The sequence below is a fragment of the Vanessa tameamea genome, chromosome 5 (assembly GCF_037043105.1).
Source record: "Vanessa tameamea isolate UH-Manoa-2023 chromosome 5, ilVanTame1 primary haplotype, whole genome shotgun sequence".
NCBI lineage: Eukaryota > Metazoa > Arthropoda > Insecta > Lepidoptera > Nymphalidae > Vanessa > Vanessa tameamea.
In genome coordinates, this window is record NC_087313.1 from 2,739,548 (window position 1) to 2,753,204 (window position 13,657).

Consider the following 13,657-nt stretch of genomic DNA (forward strand, 5'->3'; position numbering starts at 1 on the left):
GCCCATTATTTATCTATTAACGTTATTTTATATCAGCCAAATAAAAATATGTTTACCACCCAATTTATTAATAAACCTTTCTTGGTGATAGTTAGACTCAAAAAATCTGGTTCACTAAATTTACCAAGTTAGTACTATATCTAATTAGTTTTTAATAATGGACGTATCCTAGTGACACGTTTAGATTCTACTGGTCGCCGTAAGGTTTTTGGCGCGATTTCGTTCTCATTAATTATTAACATTCTTGTTTGTGATTTTCAGTTTTTTCTTGATTTAACTCTACTAAATAGTCGACATACATACATCGACTCGATGGGTCGGACATGTTAGTAAATAGGATGTTAGCCGATGCATAATATTTGTTTCGAAGTAATGTACCTCCTTAGGATTTTTTTAATTACATTACTATTTGTAATTCCAGTAGAAAAAGGCAAAGATAGTACCATCTCTGCGTAATCTCTACACTGTAATATATTTGTTAATATATATAATATAATACTTGTTCTTCCAAAAAGCACTAATAATAGAATTGCAAAACTCGTCAATAGCACTCGTATAGTAAGCTCTGTTGATATATAAAATTATTAGTTTTGATTTAGTAATTATTTTTATTAATGCTTTATAGTTATATCGATATATTTTCGACGTAATCCGTAATCATGTTAATGTGCGTAAAAATATGATTATTTTTTGTGATAATTTTATTGATCTTATTTTGTAAATTTTAAATACAATACAATTTATTGATGTAATAAAGAGTGTCAAAAAGAGAACCGACTTTATAATTTTAATTCTCATAATTTCAATCATTGAAAAAGTTCGTTACATTGCTTCATTTTTTTTTATCAGTCTGGGACGAATTCTCCAATAGGTACTGTAGACAACTGCCCAGGAACTCCACTTCAGACCAAAAATTCGCATCTAAGGTATTAATATTCACTGTTAATTAAATTGTTGAAGATAAATATTTATCTTATTTGAATAGGGTGATGGCTTATCTTAGTTAGAACAGGTCTGGAGGCATCAATATGGCCATCATCCAGGCCAGATCTTGCTTTACTCATGATGTTCATAAAACATTACAGTTAATCTAATGTATAAAACTATTAAATATAAAACGAATATTAATAAGTAAAATGTTTAAAAGTAATAATTATTTATTTAGTCAACAGTGTTACAGGTGGTTATAACATTACTTGTGAGTCACAAGGCGCCCATCACTCTTGACTGATTAACAATAGAAAAAGTAATTTCAATATTATAAAAATAGCTTTGCGTCTTTTTACAATTTATAAAGTTAAAAACTACACTTATTTAAATACACGACATTGCATGCGTTTGAATAATTTAATGAAATATGAGCCAAAAAAGAAGGCTTCTGCGATTTGTGTAGTGATCTAGAAATAAATTTATAAAAAGTGAAAAAGTTGCTACGTTATAGCGACAGAAGGATTTAAAAAAAATAATATAACAAGATTAATGTATTTATAAAATGTCGACAAATGAGCTTAAATACTTGAAAATAGTATAAATGCAAAATTTCAAGCTAGCTAACATAGATATGTTAATTCAATTAAATAATGAATTCGTTTATTAAATTTGTTCGTTTCAAAGCCGCCAATATTTCGCTTTGTATTGAAATATAAGCGCTACCTCTTCTAACCGACAAAGTTCATTGGTTTGTGAAATTTGCACATTCCAGCATTGCGTCACCGGTCGGCGGCTTTTAATTTAAATAAAATCGTTACAAAGCAACTTATTATCCTCAATATCAATTATACGAAGACGCGCACTATTACTTAAACATTTATCAATGCTCGTTACACTGAAAATTATTGCTCTATATATTATGTTCCTCTTACAAGATACAATTAAATAATACATCAAAACCTAAGGCAGTTACGGATTGTCGAACATAAGACTTAGTTTACATCACAAAGTACTTTAACCGATAGTAATGTTACCTTTATCTTAACATCTATATTAATTGCTAAGTTTTAGAATCACCTTTTGTTATTCTCAGTCGATTATTTACTGGAATATTATGTACACATATACAAGATATATTAATATACAACATAACATAACAAATTATTATTTAATATTATATGTCAAATAAGTAAATAATGTAATAATGTAATTAAGGATATAACCGTTATAAAGGATTATGAATACTATAACATGATATTGTAACAGTTATGATAGTACGGTGTATAAGATGAGTTTTGATAAGTTGGATTACAGTTGTTGCATTTGTTTCAAATAAGTGCAAGATTAAAACAATGGTTTTGTTTTGAGCAACAGACTTATGATCATTCATTTGGCCACCATATAATGTTTACTTCATTATTCAGAACATATATTTAATTCTGATTCATCTTTTACCCATTTTTTTTGTCTAATATAGGTATTTATGCTCTATGTTATTGTGCTATGATTTTAATAGTGAAGAATTATAGTACTAAAGAAGATTGTATAAATGTGAAGCGAAAATACTAAATTATACAGCACATATATTTTTACGAATACAATAACATTTTGAGGTTACAATTTCAAAATATAATCAAACTTTACAGCTATTATAGGCACATATTTTTGTTACCTTTTCTAACACCTGAGGAACGACTTATTGCATGAATATAAGAATATATTTAATAAGCTTCATTTTCTTTATATAAGAATGAAAATTATACTGTTTTAGAACATAATCAATGTTCAAAAATGATAGGATATTCTCGAGTCCGAGAATAATAGAATCACTAAATTTGTGTCGAATTTGTAAATCGTCTTCTAGAAAATGCGATTAGGAGTCATCCGAAACCAGGAGGCGAAGTATGCGCCTGTCGGCCTCGAGGCGTGCGGAGACGGAGGCGTCACGCGGCTAGTCGTCCCACTCGCCGTCGCTGGTGGTGTTGTCGCTGTCCTCCGACTCGGACGAGTGTATGGCGCGGGCTCGCTCCTGCAGCGCGCGCTGCAGCGCCCCCGCCAGCCCGCACGCCTCACCCGCGCTGCTCGCGCTGCGCTCCTCGCCGGAGCTGCTCGAGCGACGCACCTGCGGGCCCGAGCCTCAGTACACTCACAATATAAGGGTGCGGAACGCACTGCCCCTTCATATGCGGGTAGCATAGAGCTACCATCACAAATCTTAATAAATTATTATTATTCTAAGAAAATAAATTTCTCTTTCAACAAATACTCAAAGATTACAAGTGTTGATAAGTTTATCGTAAGTCTACTTACGGATCTCAAATTGATTCCCTGTCGTATTTCACTGAGCAAATTACTCCTGCTGTCGTCGTTCAAGGACGTCTTCGATCCGACTTCCACGTGCTGAAAAATATTACACATTAAATAAATGTTATAATGTAAGTAAAACTGTTGGACTCGACTACACTGATGCATTGGAAATTATTTAACGCGCCAATCGTATGCCCTGCAAGTTCCGATAAAATTTATATTCACCTTAAATATAAGATTTTAAATTAACATGGTTATTTTTATTACTAACAGTATCTAAAACGGGATATTTACCATGTTTTTTATTTTTATTTGGTGGAGCTCGATATTTCGACATTATCTACGAATGTCTTGTAGTCTTGTCGTGAACAAGACATTCGTAGATAATGTCGAAATATCGAGCTCCACCAAATAAAAATAAAAAACATGGTAAATATCCCGTTTTAGATACTGTCACCTTAAATATATTGTGCAATTAACTAAGCGTTAGTTTCGTCGGTTACTATCTCTACCCGTAAACAAGGTACTCACTCTCAGCGACTTGTTCCCGCTGCGAATGCTCTCCATGAGAGCAGAACGCGGGTCTGACCCGGCGCTGTCGGGGGGCGGCGGTGGTGGAGGCGCGGGCGGCGTCGGAGGCGGCGCGGGTGGCGCGGCGGGCGGTGGCGGCGGCGCTGTCGGCGGTGGTGGCGGCGGCGGTACCGACGGCGGCGCGCTCGCCGGCGCTGTACGACAAATTTAAATTAGAAAGCTTGTTTTATTATTTACTTAAATTTTAAACTTTTTTAAATTACTTAAATATTACAATTCACACACAGGACTTTTTCATGAGCGATAAAGTCAACAGAAGTCGATTAGGTAGACATTCTATTTTTATAAACTCTCAGGTAGAGTATTGTATGTGCCTGCTGTCCCAGCACTAGTACTCACGCTGCACGGGGCGCGGCGGCGGCGGGTTGCGCGGCGCCAGCGAGGCGGGCGGCGGGGGCGCGGGCGGCACCACGCGCGCCGGCGGCGGGGGCGGCGCGCGGGACGCTGGGGGAATTCAAATAATATATTCACTGTATAACTTTAACGGATACTTTTTTTACGATATAATATATCTTAATCTAAGTTGTCCAAAATCGGAGCTAATACTGAGAATATCTTCAATCAAATATTTTGATATCGATCCAGCCTGAGATGTTAGCTCGGTACTTTGAGACGTCAGCCCCTATCACCGTGGCAGTTTGCCAGTGCACATGTGTGTGAGTACTCACGCGGCGCGGGCGGGATGGCGTGCGGCGCGCGCGCGGGCACGGGTGGGGCGGGGGGCGCGGCGGGGGGAGCCGCTCCGCGAGAGCTCTCTGGAACCGTTACATTATTGTCAGAGGCTTACAGCTGTATATTATACTTCATATATTACAAATACTGTTTTTATTCAATATATAATTATATATTTCAAAGTCTATTTTACTAATAATAGGAGTTTGTGCAAACCAATCCTTATAGGTACAATTCCCTTGGTTATTCTACTAAACAGTAATGACGAAGTTTTACAGAGTTCTGGAGGGGCTTATCCAGTGTAACTATACCACCCGGTTGGGGACGTACAAACGGTGTAAAGTAAAGTTTATTATTTTTCTTACAGCGTTAATGTCTGGCCTTGAGTACCAAGCAGCCGAGCAGGTGACTTGTTTACATGTCTGCCTTACTATAATAAACAAATGTATGAATATATTTGTGTGTATGTATATCGGCACCTTTTATCTTAGGCGTGTCGTGTAGCTCCTCCTTCACAGCATCGGCGCCACCGTGCGAGCAGATGAAATCATATATAAACTGTCGCGTGGCTTGGTTCTTCAGCTGCTTATCCGTTATGCCAGCTTTGGCTAGGAACGATTGCATCTCATCGTCGGGCAGGTCAACATCGAAACCTGGAATCATAAGTTTTGAAGTAAAACTTATTAGTGTTCTTCTTTAGAATAATTGACAAGAATTCAATTTCAAGGTCCTATATGCAAAAGTTACATGCTTTTAAAATAAAAACATCTCATCTGTTTTGCTTTTGTCACATTTACTGAGTTTATAGAACCTTTTAAGTATTATTTTTAAGCCATTTTATTTATTGACGGTAGGAAGGCAGACAGCAAATTATCGGACACTTAAGTTGCTATTGGAACATTATTGTAACATATTCGTAATGTTGCCATTAGGGTAAGTCCAAGTTATGATTTTTTTTATGTGTGTGTTGGTGTGGACAAATTAAATGGCTGACATTAACACTGTAAAAGGCTTCAATTATTACTAATAATTAATTTGAAATGAGAAAGTTTAATTGTTTGTCATACAGTAAAATTAGATGGAAATTTTATATTTCATTGAAATTAAGTTTTCAAAAAGTATTTAATATAGTGTTTTTATTTAAATAAAACTAATAAAAACCTGAGTCAGCTGTTTTTTAGAGTATTGTTGAGTTTAGTATATTTAACTTAATCATGTGTTTTTCATGTAAACCTGCGTGCGCTCATCATAAACGCACTCATCATTTTTCCTAAGGTGCATAAAGCAGTATGATTTAAAAAAAAACACATGAATTTAATTACCTTTGTTCGCGTCCCAGCCAACGTGGGATACATGTACGAAATCTTTCGGCGTGCCGATGTCTGCCTTCGTCAATTTTCGCCCCTTCGGCTTTTTGCTCGAACCCTTCAATGTATAACCTGTAAATTAAAACATATAATGTCACTTTCGTATACATTTATACATTGTGCTGCCTTTGCCGTGAATTTAAAAAAACTTTGAACAAATAACAAATAAAAATTAATACAAAAATTCCCCTAAGAAGTCATTGTATGTTGTTAGGAATATATCATATTGATATGAAGTAGTAATTTTTTCTATTTCTAATATTGAGATTGTTGTATTTTATTATATAGTGTATATAACATTTGACAGTACGCCAGAAGACTATGTTAGAGTAGGGTCTATAGGGTGACTCTGTGAAATCAGTTATACTGTAAATAGTAACTAAACAAGGCTAAGAACTCAATAGTGATAATTATACACATGCGAATTGGAATGTTTTGCTAGAATTGACCTGAAATGAAGGGCAGTGGACGTGGTGATGTACTTACAATATATTATACTAAGCCGTAAACAACATCCATCGAAATTTCTCAAGGAATCCACTCAAAATAGTTACGTAAATGTTGTGAAAAGTACTAACTGGACAGCGTGTTGGTCTTGGCGGTGTGCGCGGGCAGGGCGAGCGGCGGCGGCGGGGGAGTGGGCGCGGGGGGCGCCGCACTCACGCCGTTCACGCGGGCCGACGGGTTGGACGAGCTCGACAAGTTCGACGTGTAAGACGACGCGCTGTTAGCCCGCGGAACTAACATCGATCGTTGTCTTCGTTCTGGAATAAAATATATGAATTTCAAAGTTTAATAATGACATAAATATTGATAGCATATTTTTATCGTGACAACATTTTTATAGTGGTCTATCCTATCTTCATAAAACTATGCGGTGTTATAAGTATTAAATAACAAGAAATCTCTATCATTGAAGAACCCCATAAATTCTACTAATTTTGAACGTAATTATTATAATAAAATATATAGCAACGGAATATATAATATACGCACCGCGCTCATAAAGGGGAGCAGCAGGGATAGAGAGGAGGCACGACGTCATACAAGTCGGTCTTACCCCAAGGGGCACCACTATGTTTCACATAAAAAAACGGAACTATGGAGGGTTTTTCTTTCCAATAATTGTATCAAAGTAATTGTTAAACTTATTATCAGAAACGGTAGCATATTTGAGTTTTATCAAATTAGTATATGTAAACCATAATTAATATTGTAAATACATAATTGAACGCAGACTTTTCTATGTACTTATATGTTACTTTATAACCAAACTTTATTTAGCGGCAACTTTGAAGTTTCCAATAGTTACTTAATAATAGATTATATTTCCCTCCCTACTAAACGAAAGTGGTATTTAAGATAACCGCAAAAACAAATAAGTTACGAAATACACTTGTTAAAAGTACACAGTTATATACATAAGCATATTTTATTATATTAGCCAAAGGAGACTTTCAACCGAAAGCCAAAGGAGCTGTTCAACTGAGGGTTGGTAGAGCTATTGCAGGATTTCATTCTACTTAAGAGACCACATTTTCCTTAACCATGTTCCCATAATCGTAAATTGAGCATTTTAAGACCTAATAGAACTTGCCACAGTGGCATTTGCCAGCAAGCTGACTAGGCGTGAGTCTAGGGCTCTGGATTTAATGGGCGGCAAGTGAGGATATCTGATGTTTTGCAGAAACAAAACCCTTTGAACCCATAGTGTTAAGAACGAATTGTGAAGTGATCAATCAATTGGATTATCTTAGAAGTGTTCCACGAGTAACAATAATAACATGATCGACTTTCCGTCCTATACTAACTTACTACACAGACATTATCTCTCTTAATTTAAAAATTAATTAGATAATCGAGCGTAGTAGGATGTCATTGTTTTTCATTTATGCGCCTTTTGATGATGAAATAATCAGAAAAACATTCGATTGTATTGTTTATAAACAAACTGTATTGTTATCAATCTCGTTCACTTGTATTGTTTTAGCTTTTATTTAGTCATTAGCAAGTAAAATACAAACATGTAATAAATGAACTCATCAGTTATAAATGTTCGGTATAACGATTTATAGATCTACCTGATATCCTAACACAACCCACTTACCACGGTCACACTATACCCCGTGCACACTACGCTCGCGCGTACGCACACACGCTCACCTCTCGCTCGCACGCATACACACAAATTAAAATTTATCTTTTTTTTTATCGTGTGCCTAAAATAATTGCATTTTCTATTGATTTTCTTTATTTATAATGTATATTTATAAATGAACATGTAGGAAGTATTATCGATAAACGGGGTTTTAGTGGGATTACACAAATGCATTCGAGTCGATGCGATTTCTATCGTCATTCATTCGCATATCACGTGTCACGTGACATTAAATACTTTCTTCATTTCGATATACATAGTTTGTTTGTGTTCGACAAACAAATTACTCACTCGATTTTTACCTTGTTTAGGTTTAATATGACAGACAAAAAACATATTTGTAAATCATATTTTTTTTATATCTTTTCAAAATTTTATAAGAGGATATATAAAACATTTTTAGAAACAACTTTACAGAAGTAAAACTGAAGGCTAAAGGAAAACATTAGTAAAATTATCCAGTTCCTTTTATAGTGAATGATGAATGAAATTATTGAGGAAAGAAGTAATTTGGTAATATTTCGTAATTTATTTAATCGAATTCCCTATTAATTATTTAATCTTTTTATACAATACATAAATAAATATATCGGTACATACGACTAATAACTTTTTTATTTTAATTTGTTTTTTTAATCATTTATAATAATAAATCGTTGATTTATAACTGGAACATTAGTGTTAGCGTATATTTAGCGTAATATGTATTATTAGCGTTAACGTTAGCAATAAACTAAGTTATCTTCTACTATCAATATCCGAGACAATACGAGAGCTCTTGAATCTTGACCAAACCCTACTATATCTACTATCAACGGCCTCTAGACGTTCTTGAGCCATTATAGATTTTTCATTCTACTGAAATTAATAAATAAATTAAAAAATAATGGACATATTTTTTTTCGTTAATGTGTGTATCAGGTCATAACATTCAGCCAATGTCCTGTTTGATATCAAGCAACTTATATATTTAACACACAATATATTTGTACACATATATCATTTTTAAAAATTACAAATGTAATGGTGAAATTTATTGGAACGCGATGAGATTAGATTTTTAAGTAAAACGTTTCTTACGTAAAAAGGTTTCACTTCGCAAAATTACGCGCTTTTTTTAAATTCGTGAGTTTTATGTAACTATTACTTTTGCGTACTCACCCTCTCTCCTTTGTTTTCGTAATTCAATTTTCTCGATAAGTATATTACGGAGCGCCCTTGCCTCATCTTCATTTGCAAAATTAAATGCTGTCATATATTCCTGCAATAACACAACAAAATATATTTTAGAAATCGACATAACGACTTTATTTTTATCTTTTCAGCAATAACGTTAGTAATATCCGTAATCAGTTGTAGCTAGTAGGTATCCAAAAAATGGCGATATAACATTCATTATTGATTTTCTGTGTTGAGCATACTGATTACATATCAGTGCTTAGCACAAAATAAAAAAAAAAAAAAACGAAAAGAGTTTGCAATTAATTAGCCAATTAATTTGAAGTTATTATTGAGTAAAACCTTATTTAACTAATAACAATCATGCTTAAATGAGAATCTTTTGGTTTTTGATTTCTCACATTCGAAAAATAAACCAGAGACAATAGATTCGAGTATCGAAATATATTTGGTCAACATTTGGAGAAAACATGGTTACAAGTCAGTGGTATAGACACTATATTAATATCGTATAGATTAGGCGAATAAATCTCGAATATAAAGCATAATTAAAATAAAAAGATTTTGGGCAGAATTTAAATTTGTCAATTGTTATAATAACATGACCTTTTTAGATGATATTTAAGAATCACCTTAATTATTAATAGAATATAAATTAACAATATAGCAATAATGGTTTAGAGGAAAACCTACACAAAATCCTTAATCTTGAGTCAATAATTTCCCATGGGAAATACAATAGTGTGGAAGTTATGAAACCCTCAATAAGTGAATCCAATGCATGCTTTTATATTTGAACTAAGTTGTTGCAAAATTGCATAAGAAAAGATTGAGGCATATTGTGGAACTAAGCAATCGAAAGACATGATATCTAACCTCAGCTTCAAATGTATGTAAGTATGGCCGAGGACTCTTGTATTCTATTTGCAAGTAAACTTCATGCTCCCATATCATTGATTTTCGGTATAGACAGTAGATGCGGAAGAAATAGGACCGCTTGCTGTTGTCTTTGATGAGACAAAGGACTCCTGTGTCTTTCTTCTTCCATTCTGAATGAGCCGGACCCTCTGTTGTAAATAATTGTACTACTGCCGTTGCTAAGCTCTGAAATGTGGAAAATGAAGGCATTTTATTACAGTACAAACTTACCTCTTATACTCATTAAAACTTTTCAACTATCTATTCGAATATTTATATTATTCTTTTATTTTTTTAAATGCAAAAGTAGCAAACATCTGTCTGTCTAAATGCCTGTTGCTCTTATGTCAGCCAAGCTGCTGAACCATTTTTTATAAAATTGTATATGATGCAAGCTTAAACTCCAAGGACTTAATGCTTTAAGGCTTATTTTTGCCTAACACCTGACAACCAACCCCTAAATTACTTGTGAAGCTGCAGGCGACAACTACTTACTTTATATATAGAAAAGAAAAATACAAACCACCTACTAATAAAATGTTAGTGTGGATTTGTATTTCATTTCAATAAGTAGGATAAGAAATAATGTCATGGCTCGATTAAAGTGACTTTATTATTTAAAAGCATTCATATTATTTGTATGCAGGACTGCATCTTAATTTGACAGACAGTTGACACTTGAAATGTCCTGTGGAAGTAGCTTAAACAATTGTTACTTTCACCTACTTTTAAATATAAGCATTGCCTATACAGACTGTTTCCTGTCTTTCCTTAAATAGAATTGTCAACTTGAGCTATATAATTGATCTGAAAGAATAAATGTAGTTTACATTCTAATTTCCAATAAAGGAATGAAAACAACATTTTTCCTTTTAAGCTTTAACATAAAAAAGTATAATGTGCGCACTAAATACTAAATGAAACAAAATATTTTAATTTATTCTCTAAATGAAATAAATTAAACATTCGTACCTAGTAAAATTTAGTTTGTTACTAAAATTTTTACAGAAATCATAATTATCAAAAACTCATTATTATATCATTATGATATTATTACCATCATAACACTATACAGACAAAAAAGATTTTATATATGTTTAGAGAAGAAAGTAATTTATATAATACGGTGAAAATGATGGCCAAGATTTCTATTTTCATTATGCAATGATTGTAACAGGCTAGGAATAATTCATTGTCTTGATGCAGAACAAGTTATGTGACAATCACAGGTAATTTAGGAAGTTGTTTTGTAGTTCAGTCTATACCTTGCATGTAATGATGTGTGACAGTATTTTGAAAATATATGGAAAGTTACTATTAAAATATATTATCATTTTTGATATATTTAAATAACAAAGATGGAAATAAAATGTTATTATATAAATTTGATACATTTAATTTACATATACATTATATAATAGATAATAACAAGAGAATGATGATATTTTTTTAAAAAGACATTAACAGTCACTACAATGAACCTTATAAAATATTTAACCTTACTTGGGAGTATATGTGGTTGATCAATTTGTGTAACTGAATGTTAAACCTATTCCATTAAAACGCATTGAGCTGAAATTTTGTGTACACTTTAGCTCCTGGTCACAATTAAATCCAGTATTTATACCTAATTTTATCCCTTCTAGTATTTAAATATATGGATCTAATCAAAGCTTGCTACTATTGTAAAAATTATAAATATAATAACTCAGGTTTAATGTATATTATCACATGATATCTTGGTAGCAAAAAACTTGGAAGACAATTATTTAAAGATTTTATTTTGCCGATTTGAATTAAATTCATTGCAGTTTTTCACAATAAGCATATTTAAAAATCAAATAAAAATTTTATTTTCTAATAAACCTACCTATACCTGAACTAAGTGTCCTATTCAACATTGTATTTTGTGTGTCACCTGGCCTTATACCAACAAGTAATTGAATATTAATGGTGCATTGTTAGTTGTGAAGTTGTTATATAATTATTTTATTTGTGACCCACCCATGATCCACATAATATGATGTGTCCACATAAGGTGAGTATTAATATGGTAACTATTATAAAGTTACACTTTCTAAGTTATATAGCTTTTATATTATTATTTGTTTTAGAGTTAATATATAGAATATTTATCTAAATATATTTGGTGATAAAGTTTATTTTTTTCATAATCTGATTAATGTTGTGTATTATTCATAAACAGGTTCTTTATTTAGTGTGACATCAACAGAAGCATTAGCACAACAGGTAATAGATTAAATTCCAAGAAATTCACATAAATCAAATTCTTGTCAAAAATAAGCTTTTATCAGTTTTAGGCGACTGATAAAAGGCCGATAGAGTGATACGCTTAATCTACTGGACACGAATTTCATCGAAGGCCATGATAGTCAAGTGGTCAAAGTAAACTAACCTGGCACTTCGGCCCAATGAGACTAAACACCTGGTCATTTTCATCACGAGATAACAGGACGCTCGGTCTATTTTCTCCCCTCGGCATCCTGTTGAACTTACACTAAAACACTCATAAAATCACTTTAAATAAGCACGAATGGATGTGTCAGTCATCACCATTTCCCGACATTCTAATGCTCTAAGTCTGCTTTTTTGGCACTTGAAATTAAACAACAACAGCAACACGAGCATTTCTCACAACACAAAAGTGTTTTTTCGACCATTTGATGTGTACAATTTACTAAAAATATAAAATTACTTTCTCTACGTCCCGTGCGTGAAACATCAATCATCAAACTGGTGTTGCAAGTTTTAAATAGGCAGTTGTCAAATTCGTTTTTCTGAGAGTGACGTCATTATATTGACACACCTGCAAAACTGATTACTATTTAAAATTATATTAAGAGTCACACATTATTAATATTTTATATGTGCGCTTTAATTATTTTTTTATTTAAATATATTTACATTCATCATTACTTTTTTTTCTGTATTCTTCTATTGCTAATATGAGCACTTATATTATTTTACCCCTTTTATATAATTATAATCCATAAGATACGATCGACAATCCGAGTTAATCAACCGCTTGTTCTAGTTTTATTATATGCAGTAAGCTCTAAAAATATTATTAATTCTGTGTCTGATATGTGCACCCACACACATGTCTGTAGTATTTAAAGTTTGCTGTTGACATTACTTTTCATTTATAAAATTAGTCTTTGATGTCTTTCTTAGTTCATTTAATGTATAATTTTAAGTTTAATTTCAATTAAGAAGGAATTTATTAAAATTATTGTACTGTTTAGGGTATATAGTAAAATAAAACAAAATTACTAAATTTAATCATTATATTCAGTACATATTTACACAGCCCAAAAAACATACATAGCGAATATATAAGATAAAGAAAGGAGATTTACAAATAATTAATTAGTTAAATATATAAAATAAGTAAGGCTTGATTAAAAATAACTCATATTTATTTATTAATACATTGTCATTAATTAATGAATAAAACACACAAATTAACACCTATCGGATTTTAGTTAGTGCGGATTTAGAAATATTCAATATC

General features: G+C 32.6%; 1 protein-coding gene across 1 annotated transcript; it reads right to left on the bottom strand.

The window, feature by feature from the left end:
• Nucleotides 1-1,139: 1,139 nt before the first annotated feature.
• On the bottom strand, nucleotides 1,140-12,892 carry LOC113392350 (actin nucleation-promoting factor WASL-like). The gene is made up of 11 exons (XM_064220835.1): nucleotides 12,539-12,892; nucleotides 10,081-10,308; nucleotides 9,187-9,286; nucleotides 6,446-6,631; nucleotides 5,823-5,939; nucleotides 4,980-5,153; nucleotides 4,497-4,583; nucleotides 4,168-4,272; nucleotides 3,769-3,962; nucleotides 3,241-3,330; nucleotides 1,140-3,052 (listed from the first exon to the last, which is right to left on the bottom strand). Exons 1-11 carry the CDS (start codon nucleotides 12,623-12,625, stop codon nucleotides 2,882-2,884), a joined length of 1,539 nt encoding a protein of 512 aa, XP_064076905.1. The 5' UTR covers nucleotides 12,626-12,892; the 3' UTR covers nucleotides 1,140-2,881.
• Between the last annotated feature and the right edge of the window lie 765 nt (nucleotides 12,893-13,657).